At 40.1% G+C, this 12,341-nt stretch overlaps 2 protein-coding genes across 5 annotated transcripts in view; both read left to right on the forward strand.

Moving 5' to 3' along the window:
- Positions 1 to 12,341, forward strand: part of LOC113168127 (NACHT, LRR and PYD domains-containing protein 12-like) — a 260,345-nt gene that overhangs the window by 122,888 nt on the left and 125,116 nt on the right. The gene's annotated exons all lie outside the window — the stretch shown is intronic.
- Positions 6,235 to 9,990, forward strand: LOC113168162 (V-set domain containing T-cell activation inhibitor 1-like). Of its 4 annotated transcripts, none has more exons than XM_026369174.2 (4): positions 6,235 to 6,425; positions 6,842 to 7,177; positions 7,345 to 7,677; positions 7,969 to 8,293. In XM_026369174.2, exons 2-4 carry the CDS (start codon positions 6,940 to 6,942, stop codon positions 8,214 to 8,216), a joined length of 819 nt encoding a protein of 272 aa, XP_026224959.1. In that variant the 5' UTR covers positions 6,235 to 6,425; positions 6,842 to 6,939; the 3' UTR covers positions 8,217 to 8,293. The 4 variants fall into 4 exon arrangements, with proteins under 4 accessions (XP_026224959.1, XP_026224960.1, XP_026224961.1 ...); XM_026369175.2 differs by lacking the exon at positions 6,235 to 6,425 and having other exon boundaries at positions 6,468 to 7,177; positions 7,969 to 8,115; positions 8,213 to 9,988; XM_026369176.2 differs by lacking the exon at positions 6,235 to 6,425 and having other exon boundaries at positions 6,468 to 7,177; positions 8,213 to 9,990.

Below are 12,341 nucleotides of genomic sequence, written 5' to 3' on the forward strand. Positions count from 1 at the left end.
GGACTTTGCTCTCCAGTTTCCTGCTTCCTGTGGTGTCACATTAGTTTGTCTGGTGACAGAGTGAGAGTGAAAGCAGGTGTCTGACACCAAAACTGCTGTGAACTAGAGAATTGAAATCTTTCCTCCATGTCACCTCCCTGCTCCGTAGAATTCCAAGATAAGGACTCCAATTCCTTAGTTGTTTGCTGAATGTCCATCCCTACATACAAGCCTCCATTAGAACAGAACCAGAACACACTGTGTGTATGAGAGCCATGTAATGTCCATGTGTGCATGCTGAAAGAGAATGTGCTGCTCTGACCCCCCTCCTCCTTTCAGGGTGGAGCCTGGTGGAGTCCGATGGTTGAGACCAGGTCTGAGGAAGTGTAAGTGTGTTTTTAATGAGACTGATGAAAACAAAGCAGCAACATTCAACCATCTTCAAACTGTCACATCACTCATTCAAATCCCTGATGTCATGAGTCCTCATCAAACTGATGATAGATTAATAACTGCAGCTGGATTGTGTCTTGTTCTCTCCATCAGATTTCTGTCAACTCACCATCGACACAAACACAGTGAACAGAAAACTACGACTGTCTGACAACAACAGGAAGGTGACAAATGTGGAGGAGGAGGATCAGTCATATCCTGATCATCCAGACAGATTTGACCAGTGTCTTCAGCTGCTGTGTAGTAATGTTCTGACTGGTCGCTGTTACTGGGAGGTCGAGTGGAGCAGATATGTTTACATATCAGTGAGTTACAGAGGAATCAGAAGGAGAGGAAACAGTAAAGACTGTTTGTTTGGATGGAACGATCAGTCCTGGAGTCTGATCTGCTATAAAGATGGTTACTATGTTCTTCATAATAATAGATCAACATTCATCTCCTCCTCTGTCTCTAACAAAGTATCAGTGTATGTGGACTGTCCTGCTGGGACTCTGTCCTTCTACAGAGTCTCCTCTGACAAACTGATCCACCTCCACACCTTCAACACCACATTCACTGAACCTCTTTATCCTGGGTTTGGGTTCTTATTTCCTGATTCCTCATTGTCTCTGTGTTCAGTGTAGTACTGAGAGTGTCGTCCTGTCAGAGAAACGTCGTCTCTGTTGAACAGATAGTTCAGTCTCTACATGTCTGTCTCTTTCACTCACACACACATTTTCAGATTCATGGATTCAATCAGTTTCTTCTTGAACCAGTTCTAAATGATTCTTTGTAAACTTGTTCCTCTTCTAGTTCTTTAAAGATGAAGCTCCGATTATTCCACGATCCAGATGTTGAGGACTTGTTCTGAAGTCTTGTTCTGTCTTTTGTCTCTTTCTCTTTTCGATCCACTGACATTATTAGACATCAGTGCTGCTGTTCATAGTGACGTCAGCATAAATGACCCAACAAGACCAAAGATTCAAGTCAAACACATCCATGAATTTCATGAAGGAAAGTTTCCTGACTTTTGTTCTCCAATCATCTTTATTTGGAGTTAAATGAGTCCAACTAAAGTCAGATCTCCTGAAATGGGGACGATTTGAAGTGACTTGACATTTTAGTGATACTGACCAGGAGTGGACTCACTGTTGTTGTGAACTGTATCTGTAAGTGCTGCTGGTTCATCTACAGCATCCACACACATCTGGAAACACATCTGTGTGTCTGACTTCTTTACTTTGACTCCTGAAGCTGCTGGACCAGAACCTGAGGTTTGTCCCTTTCAGAATTAAAGCATGTGTTTGTATCCTGCAGCAGGACATCAGTGTGTTCCTTCAGGCTGCTGTATTGAACCAACACACTGAGCTCAAATTGAGCTTTATTCACTTCAACTTTGTTCTTGGTCTCTGTGATGGAAAAGTTTCAGTTGAACACAAATCCAAGTGGAAGAAGAGTTTTTGTGTTGGTGTTAAAGAAGCTCTGAGAGTGAACCATCAGAAACATGAATGTGTGGTTGTTAGTAAGTAAAGTTCTAGATATCTACCTAACAGAACCTGTCCCCAGGACTAACTGTAGTTTGATGATCTGACTTTAGTTTGGATTGTGCTCACATGTTTCTATATTTCTATGAGATGACACAGTATCACTTCTGATTTTTGATCTATGACAGTTGTGATTTCCTCTGCTAATTCCATTATTGCCAGTGATGTAGATCAGTTTGTTCTGAATCCATATTGACTGTCAGTGAGTAACTGGAGCTTTTCTAAGAATGTATCTGATCTGTTGTTGAAAAGTTTTTCAGGATTTTGGAAAATTGTGGTCATATCAGTGTAATTGAAATCAGTAGATTTATATCACATCAGGATTTAAAATATTTAAGAATGTTTCATATGTCTTTGTTAATGTCTTTTTCTTGATATACTGTGTCCCAGCTCTAAACCAGTCGGTCATTCTTTAGTGTGTTAATGTCCTCTGTCCTCACTTGTCTCTACTCGGTTTGCTTGTCTGCTTTAATATTCCTGTAATTGTAATTATAGACTGTAAAAACTGGCAGATGGTCACTAATGTCATTCATTAATAGTCCACTCACTGTGTTGTTTTCAGTATCATTTTAAATATGTTATCAAATAAAATGGCACCATAAGAGCAAATTCTGCTAAGTCAGTGATTCTTTTCATGCTGTACATTGTAGTAATAAATTCATCAGTGATTTTATGTTTGTTAGGATTTATCAGATCAATATTAAAGTCTCCACATTTAAATCTGATTTATTGGTCTTTTTGTAAACATACCCTCTATCCAGTCCTTGAAACTTTCGTTTTTTTTTAAATCTGGTGCTCTTCATGTCATGAACTGACAATTATGTCTTTATTTTTGTCCCTGTTTACATTTACATTTAGTCATTTATCAGATACTTTTATCCAAAACGACTTACAAGTGAGGAACAAGGCAAGCAAACACAATCTAAGTCAAGGAGAAACAACATTAAAGCAAAGTGCAGAAAAAAGTGTGAGATGTGAGAACAAGTTTTTGTTGCAAAGGAAGATGCAAAGCAGTTTTGTTTTCAGCAGTTTTTTAAAGATTGCAAGTGAGGTGGCTGAATGTGCAGAGTTTGGCAGCTCGTTCCACCATCGTGGGATCACTGAGCTGAACAGTTTTCCTTGGTGTCAACTGTGTGGTGCTGGTACCACCAGACGTCGTTCACTGGCCGAGTGCAGTGGACGGGACGGGATATAGACCTTAATTCTTGCAGCCACAGGAAGCCAATGCAAAGATCTGAAGAGCGGTGTGACATGAGACCTTTTTGGTTGATTGAAAATGAGGCGTGCTGCTGCGTTTTGGATCATCTGGAGGGGTTTGGTCGTGGATGCCGGTAAACCCATCAGTAGTGCATTGCAGTAGTCAAGAAGAGATAAGATCAACGCCTGTACAATGAGTTGGGTCATGTACTCTGTCAGGTAGGGTCTGATCTTTCTGATGTTGTGGAGGGCATATCTACACGACCTAGAGACTGTGGCGATGTGTTCCGTGAAGGTCAGCTGATTATCTATGATGACCCCCAGGTTTCTGGCTAACTTAGTAGGGACAAGCTCCGCCGATCCAATGTTAATGCTGATGTTGTGTTGAGTTAAAGGTCTGGCAGGGAAGACTAGTTCAGTTTTGGGAATGTTAAGTTGAAGGTGTCTTTTTCTCATCCAGGCAGAGATGCAAGACGAGACAGTTGAGTCATCCGGCGGAAAAGACAGGAAGAGCTGTGTGTCATCTGCATAGCAGTGATAAGAAAAGCCATGAGAATGGATGCTAGAGCCCAGAGAAGAAGTATAGATGGAAAAAAAGAAGAGGACCAAGGACTAAGCCCTGTGGTACACCGGTGGAGAGGTAATGAGAGTCTGAAACACCCCCTGCCAGGATACCTTGAAGGTTCGTTGGGACAAGTATGACTGAAGCCAGGCTAGAGCTGATCCAGAAATGCACAAGTCTTGAGTCCCTTTTAAAATATAAAGCAATGAAATTACCAAAAGTTATGTATTTACTTTAAGTTAATAAGAGAAGATTAGTTGATTCCACTAGATTCTTCTATGATATTGCCAAGAGTGAGTATTTAGTGGATTTCAGTAAACAAATATTCATGATTAACTTGCTTACACACAATGAACATGACTAACAAAACTTTCCCCAGAAGCAGATGATGACATGATGAAATAATCAGTGGGGAAACAGGACTAGGAATATTTGTTCAGGTACAGTACAGGAGATCAAATCTGAGCATTTGTATTAAGGACATTTTTGTACCTGGATATATTTTACTTTCTATTTCTTTACTCCAATACGACTGTCTGACAGTTAAGAGTGGGAACTATTGATAATAAAATAGTTGTCGATAGACTTTGACTAAACAACCTGAGAGGGTTCATCACACTGTACAGTTTTTCTTAAGTATTGGGTTGTATTTTAATAATCTCTGTTTTTGTTGTTTTTCCTTCTACTTCAACTCAGATAAATATCACAGCTGTAGAATGGAGAGACCTGACCTGGAGCCACAGGATATCTTTATTTATCGGAGCGGGCAGTTTGATCGTGACAACCAGCATCAGTCTTTTCAGAACCGAGTGGAGCTTGAAGGACGAACAGATGGAGGATGGAGACGTGTCCGTAATCTGAAGAATGTGAGAGTTAAGGGACACTAAACAGGAGGGCGGATGCTCCGACGGCGGCGTCTGGACATGCTGGGGAGGCGGCGATGACGACCTCTGTGTCGACCCGCCCGGAGACCGGACTAGAGCAGTTGTGGTGGTGGCAGCAGGGACTGGTGCAGCTGCCGCGACAGACACTGAACTAGGAACTGAAGCGGTGACAGGAGCTGGACCAGGAGCAGCTGGGACAAAGTCCTCTGTTTGTAAAACCGTCATGTTTTTTTACTCCTTTATTTTTGTAAGGTTTTTATTATGAACAGTGTTTTCATAAGGATTAGGGGCCACTATTAAAGTTTGTTGCTGTCACTTGCAGTAGCCTCCTGCTATTCACCCTTCTATGGGGGCATGATAATGACACATACATATTTAATATTTATCTATACTCTGCCAAACCTGAGAGTCTCCTGTGAGAACTTCACACTGCACTGCTAAGAAAATAAATAAACAAGATGCTTCAAGCTGTTCTGCCACCTTTACCTTGTAATTAGTTTAATTTTAGGATGAAAAAAATCTATATTTTCTGTCCTTAACCTCCTCAAACCTCACATCACACTGTGTATTGTTACTCTGGTGTCTGCACTATTTTAATTTTTTGTACATGTTAGATATGAGAAAAACGACATCAGCATCTGAATGGAAGTTTTTTTTGTTCATTTACAATTTCACACATGGTTGATTAATTAAAATCATAGACACAGGTTCAGTGCACTCATCTGTATGATTATTGTTGATGTTGTCTTTAACAAAGATGAAGTTTAAAAACTGAACAGAGCAAACGAGATCATCATCTTTATGTTTCACACTGCACCACACTGCAGCATTTACAGCTTCTTCCCAACCACATTAAAAAAAGGGGTTAGAGAAAACCAGTCACCTGCAGCTCACGTCTTGTCACGTAAACCATCACCACTTACAGGAAGCTACTTTATTTCAAACTAACATGTAAGACGATTCTTTTTAAATCAGAGCTTTAAGATAAGGATCAATGGTTTATTAAGAAAGTGTCTGTTTATAAAATGTTAAACTGAACCCCAGTCTTTCTGTTTAGATTAAAACCCCATAAAAGCCACAGCTCTTTCCTTGTGTTGGTTCAGTTTCACCAGGCTTCACAATTATCACTTGTTTCTTATAAACTCTCTCTCTATCTTTACCTCAGGTTATGTTTCAATGTCCAGTTTAAAAAAATAGCATTTATCTAGTTTGTTGCATTTAAACAAAGAAAAGTTTCTGCAGAAACAGTCACAACAGGAAACCACTGACAGCAGCATGTCATCAGAGGGAGGATGCTTTTACTTTATGTATCTCTGCATTCAGCCTTAGATTTATTCTCACTCTAACTGTTAACATGAAGGGAGCTTCTCTGCTCTGTCTGCCCTGTAAGTACAGTGTTTTTATATTTCACCAGTAATAAATTACTTTGACCTGATCCAATATACTGATGTCATTTAAAAGCAAAGTAGATACTGATAATGTTTAATAACTTTCTGGAACCTCTTAATATGAAATAAGGGAGATAATATAGGATGAAGCAGAACTAAAATAAAGAAACAGGAAGTTTATGAGGTGATAAAATATTATCACATATAACAGTGAAGCCATTGTTTTGTTTAAAGATGCAAATGAAAGACGATAGTGGGAGCTGCTAACCTTGATTTTAAACTTATCCAGAAACAAGTAGGTGTTAAAAACATCCTGTTTGACGGAAAACAGGAAACCAAACCAACATCTTTGAGGGTGTTCCCAGAGTGAAACTTCATATTAACCTGTGTCATTTTTCTCTAGTTTTCACCTCAGTGCTGAGATGCTCAACAAACCAAGGTTAGTGAACTGTTTTTTATTTTTAATGACTGATAGAGTTAGTGTGGAGAACAGTGTTAAAGTCTGCAGAAAGCTGCATGAAAGGAAAACATGACATAACACGGACAATCACACGCAGGGCTTGATGTTAACAACCGTCAACCCACTAAGTCCATGGGTGGGTAACAAAGTCTCTCCAGCTACTTTGACTTGTTGATTTGTGGTCTTGTATTTGTAGACTTTGCAAAAAGAACCTGAAGTTAAAAACGCAATTTGCAAAGTGACTCTACGAAACCACAAGCAGAGACTGTTGTAGTGCGAGGCCACGATGTGCACAGTGAAGAACTTCCAGTAAAACTTCTGTTGGCAGTGCAGACAGGGTTGATGCTCACGCACAGATAAAATTTTGAAAAAAAATGTGATTTTGTTTCAACCAGAAGTCCTTAAAGCAAACCCAGAAGACAACGTCATTCTTCAGTGTAAGGGAAGGGGAAATAATGCCAAGTTATTGTTAAAGTGGATCAGACCGGACCTGATGTCCGAGGGTTACGTCTACTTCTTCAGAGAGGATCACTCCTATGAACAGTACCAGCATCCGATGTTTCGTGGTCGGGTGGAGCTGAGAGATCCAGGGATGAAGGACGGAGACTTCTCTGTGATTCTGAAGCGTGTCGGCATGAATGATACTGGAACCTACAAGTGCTTCATTGTGAATAACAACACGGCAGGGACCACTGAGCCCATCAGCATCATCCACCTGAAGGTTGAAGCAGGTGAGTTTGAAGTGCAGTTGTTCCCTGGTTGTTGATGTGATAGGTTGAAATAGGTCAACCACCCTACTGTGCCCCCTGACCTGGTTAAACAAAGATCAGTGTCCAGTCTTTGGATACTGTAGAAGTGGGGAGCTGTACTTTTACTTCTTTTGTTTTTTCTCCTTCAGACCAGAAAAATAAAACAGCTGAAACTGGAGATGCTGTAACTTTGCCCTGCCAAGTTCCCAGAGACACTCAAATCTTAGTCTTAGAGTGGATCCGACCTGACCTGGAGCCAGAAAATGTGTTTTTCTATAAGAACGGACAATCTCATCCAGAACACCAGCATCCATCTTTTAGGAACCGGGTGGAGCTGAAGGACGAACACATGGAGGATGGAGACCTGTCTTTGATTCTGAAGAACGTGATGATTAGTGACACTGGAACGTACGAGTGTCACGTCTACCAGAGTGAAAGAAATCACACGATGAGCATCATCGACCTGAAGGTCGACGACTCAGGTGAGTTAGTGTGTGTGTGTGTGTGTGTGTGTGTGTGTGTGTGTGTGTGTGTATGTGTGTGTGTGTGTGTGTGTGTGTGTGGATCAGAGTTGAAGCTGCTTCCTGGTTGTTGATGTGAGAGTGAAACATCACAGATCAGATGTTGGTGTTGATGAGACTTTGTAGAAAACAGCTGGTATGAGTGATGGGATCAAAGTGCAGTAGATAATGTCTGACAGGAGTTTGAAGAGGAAATGGATTCTGTTGTGTTCTTCACTCATCACCTACCTGACACCTGCTTCTCATCTGCAGGTACCAACAAGGATGGAGGAAAGACTACACAAATTGTTGTAGTTGTACTAGTTTTCTTGCTTGTTGTTGGTATTGTTGGATTTTGGTTCTATAAAAAACGAAGAGGACCCACAGGCCAGCCTCCATCCCAACAACCCACTGGACAAAGTATTGAACCTAAAACCGATTCTGCTGCTGAATCTTCTTGTTCTTCACTCATCACCTACCTGACACCTGCTAACTCACTGCTGCTTCTCATCTGCAGGTGACAAAGAGAATGGAGGAGAACGACGTGGACAGGTTCGACTGCGTAGTCAAAGTAAGGATCAAGGAGATGGGGATTGATGGGGGGTTATTGGGTTCGCGCTGAGTTTATACAGTCTATGTTCTGAAGTGCCTTGAGATATTTACATTATCATTTGGTGCTATATTAATAAACTTGAATTAAATGTCTTAAAAAGTTTTTTTGTGATATAAAAAATTATTTAATTTCTGGCTGTAATTAACCAACCGAACAACAAACTACTCAAGTTATTAATTAATGTGATTGTGTTTATGTTGCAGATGTATTTTTCTGTGCATATTTTCATACATATACATACATATGAGTTTTCACTCCTCTGGGCTCTTTTTGAATCACTGAGTGTGTTTGTAATATCTGCTGCCCCCTGCTGGACGTTTCTCTCTATAGGTGGTGTTTCTGTGATGCTTTTTACACCATGACCTTTTCATGCTAATAAGAACAGGTGTTCTTGTTGTGGACTGACCAATGGTTTGACCTGTTACAATTTATTTAACAGGTCAAGTGTTAGTATTTATTTCTTTTATCCAATTAAAATTAGCTTAGTTAAAACAGGTTTTAAACAATCTTCCTGTGTGGACTTTTCATGTTTTCATGTTTTTCTTGACACAACACTCAATCAGGTTAATTGTAAAAATGTAACTGAACTATTTACAGTTTTCTCCATAAATTGGTCATGAAGTGTGATCTGATCTTTCATTTCTTTATTGAACACACCCAGATTTTTAACAACTGGTTAAACCACCTTTATAATAATAACCTCAAGCAAGAGCTTACAGTAGCTGTGGATTAGATTGTGACCTCTGTTGAGGTCATAACACAGCAGCTCACACACTGTTGATTCAAGACTGAGGAGAAACTGAACAGTGCAACACTAAAACCTAGTCAAAGTACTTGTGAATAAAACAGACTGTTTCCACAATAAAACTCACTTTATCTAATACAGTGCTTATTATAAAAGAGATTATAAAATAAAATGAAGAAGAACATGTACACACCAGTAGGAGAAATGTCCCAATGACACCTGCAGGGCGAGCCGAAAAGGCGACTGAGTGGGCGTCTGCAGGCTGCTTAACAAAGGGGAAATGACTGTGATGATATGAGGGGAAAATAAATCTTAGTTTAACACCACATATTGAGTTTATTACAACATCAGGGAAGGTGAATAATGCACAAAACACCAAACCATGAAATAAATTGAGTGGCCTACGATGTGCCAAGCCCACATCAGGTATGCATGTAACACTCTTCTTCCTGGGGCTGACCTATAAAAACACCAACAAAGAAAAAAAAGTTATAAAATACTGATAATATTATCAGTCTATATAATATGGTTGGTTACAATGTGTGAATAATTAGGGAAAAAAGGTTAAAACACAAAATTCAGGCAAAACAGCAAAAGAAACAAAACAATAAAGCACTGTATCCTGTTGCTGAAGCTGCGGTGAAGTAATTCACACATTGACAGAGTGTGTTAACAGAGAGAAAGGCAGAGGCTTTTACTGGCTATCAAACTGCTGCTGATCTCATTTGAGCCAATCACAGAAAGAAGAAACCATCTGTACCGATGCTGCTGGGTGAGTCCAATCTGTTATATGTGTGTTGATGTCGTAATGCAGAGAGAGATTAAGAGAGAACGCTTAACGTAACCAGTCATTTCTTTTTAGTTCCTCACTGCTGAGCTGCACAACACCAGGTTTAGCAAACTTCTTCTATCAGTCTGAAGCTAGTGTAGAGGACACAGCGGGGGTCAGTCAGAGCTAGAAAATCTCACACCACTGGCGGAAACCCTAGTGCATCTATCACTTACTATAGATGAAGGTCGTCTTTAAGGTGCAGCCTTTTAGACTATGTCCAAAACACAAGACAACTTCCTGTCAGTACTGTCCCTGAATGCACCACACGTGTGGTTACTAAAGCTGGAAATATCAGAATCAACCTGGTTTAGTTTTTTAAGGCCTGTTTGCTCAAACTACCATATTAACATCAGCATCTGCTCCAAGGAGCCTTTAATTGACTTTTTGTCTCAGATACAACTAATAATACAACCACCACCCTCAGGCACTGATACCAACCAACAATCAGACAAAACTCACTGTAATAAACTTCTGTACAGACTCTGTGGGTGAGTCCAACCTGCTGAATGCATGTTGATGTGTGATCATAGAGAGATAACCAGTGCTGCTCTGCATAACAAACAAGTGATTAAATCTTAACCGGTCATTTCTCGTTAGTTGTGATCTCACTGCTGAGCTGCACAAACCAAGGTTAGTAAACATCTTCTATCACAATCTGAAGTTCACTGTTTGTTCCTGAGAAACACAGAGAGACAGACTAATGTAGCTGACCATCCATCCACATGACCATCCGCCATGTTACCAAGTCTGATGAAGACCTCTACAAGTGTCACATCAGCAGTCATGGAGAGTCTCCACCCAGCTGGATCTCTGTCACAGGTCAGGAGGAAAACTCTGAGTTCAACATTTATTACATCCAAACATTCACCTGAACAGGTGGATTCTCTCTACAGAAGAACCTACAACTACAACACCACCCTCACCAACCTTTGAAACCTCACCACCTGACTCCTCTACCTTTGAACTGGTCTGGTTCAGACTGGTCCTCCACCTGGTGGTGTTCTGTCCACTCTTCATCTCCACCCTCCTCATGGTGTCTTTATATCGACACAGACCCACAGGTAACACTCTGAATCAGTCACTGACCTCACAAACACTCATCAATCAATCACTGTTGTCTTTAACATCATACACACAATAATCCATATTATTACATTTTCTACTTTTTAAACTTCTCTGACTGCAGGAAACCATCTGCCTGTTTCCATGGTGATGACCTCGCCCAACCCAGCTGAGCAGAGACTGGACAATGACCATAACGATGTAATCAATTCAGTCACCACTGAGCATCACTTCTTAAATTAAGCTTAAATGTTTGATCTTGCAGCAAATTTTAATGAAGAGAGAAACACAGTAATGTTTCAACAGAGTTTATTGTTGCGATCACAAACTCGTTTACTGTAAATGACCAGTGAGGTGCAAACTGCAGGAGAGGAAATCACACTGCTGCTGCACCAAAGACAAAGGAAACAGTGGTGTTTGTACCTTTATCTCACTAAGAGACACAGAAGGGCAGATGTCACCTCAGTAGCTGATCTAAAGCTGCAGTCTGTTCTGTCCAAGTGTCAGGTGAAGTTACAGTTGTAGTTAGTTTAAGGTTGATGTTGTTAACATCCCGTTTTCAATAAATTAGCTTTTCTTACATAGTTATTGTTCAAGGCTACAACCTGCCATGGGTAATAACCCTTCAGGAACAGTTTGTTTAGGAACATGGTACCACAAATACTGGGTATGTTCCTAAAATAGTAATTTAAATACTAAACATTAAAGGTTGATGGTTTCAATAGAGAAACTATTATTAGACAAACTGAAGCTCCTCTGCTGCCCCCTGCTGGATGTTTTTCAGTCTACAGATTCTAGTTTTCATCACTGTAATAATAATAATTCTATTATTTATAAGTAGAAAGAATCCTGTGATCACTGCAGTGTTTTCAGCTTTGGCCTGAAAACTGTTTAAAGCAACATGGATTCACACAATGAGGAAGATTGTGAGATTTGATAAAGATGGAGAGAGAACAAGAATATTATAAAGCAGCTACTAAACATAAGTTGAGACACAGCCTCATCAGTGGTTAGGAGGAATAGGAAAAAGTCGCCCTACCATACTAGAAGAAGCAGAGGTTTTGCTTGCTAATCATCCTGCACAGACAAACAAACTAAGGAACTGGTTTATTGTGATTTGGAGCTTTTAGCTTGACATCGTTGAAGTAGACAGAAAATACTGCAGCTAACAAGTGATAGAGGGAAGCAGACTGACTTAATGTGGCTGTGAGGTTAATCATCCCATTCCAAACGCAGAACGTCTTCTGGTATCTACTCTCATAAATAACATATTCTTATTTCTTTATATTTTCCACATGCAGAATACATTTCTGTTTCTGTTTTCTTCACAGCTCTGTGTCTGTTTGTTGTTTTGTTCTTGACTGAACTGTTCAGTGTACTGCTTTGAACTGGCT

This window comes from Anabas testudineus, chromosome 18 (genome assembly GCF_900324465.2).
Source record: "Anabas testudineus chromosome 18, fAnaTes1.2, whole genome shotgun sequence".
Taxonomy (NCBI): Eukaryota; Metazoa; Chordata; class Actinopteri; order Anabantiformes; family Anabantidae; genus Anabas; species Anabas testudineus.

What these genes read in the sequence shown, in the direction of transcription:
- LOC113168162 (XM_026369174.2), top strand. Translation starts at nt 6,940, where the DNA reads ATGTCCGAGGGTTACGTCTACTTCTTCAGAGAGGATCACTCCTATGAA. An exon ending in CCACCTGAAGGTTGAAGCAG is followed by an intron (nt 7,178 to 7,344) that starts GTGAGTTTGAAG and finishes TTTCTCCTTCAG; the next exon opens with ACCAGAAAAATAAAACAGCT. An exon ending in CCTGAAGGTCGACGACTCAG is followed by an intron (nt 7,678 to 7,968) that starts GTGAGTTAGTGT and finishes TCTCATCTGCAG; the next exon opens with GTACCAACAAGGATGGAGGA.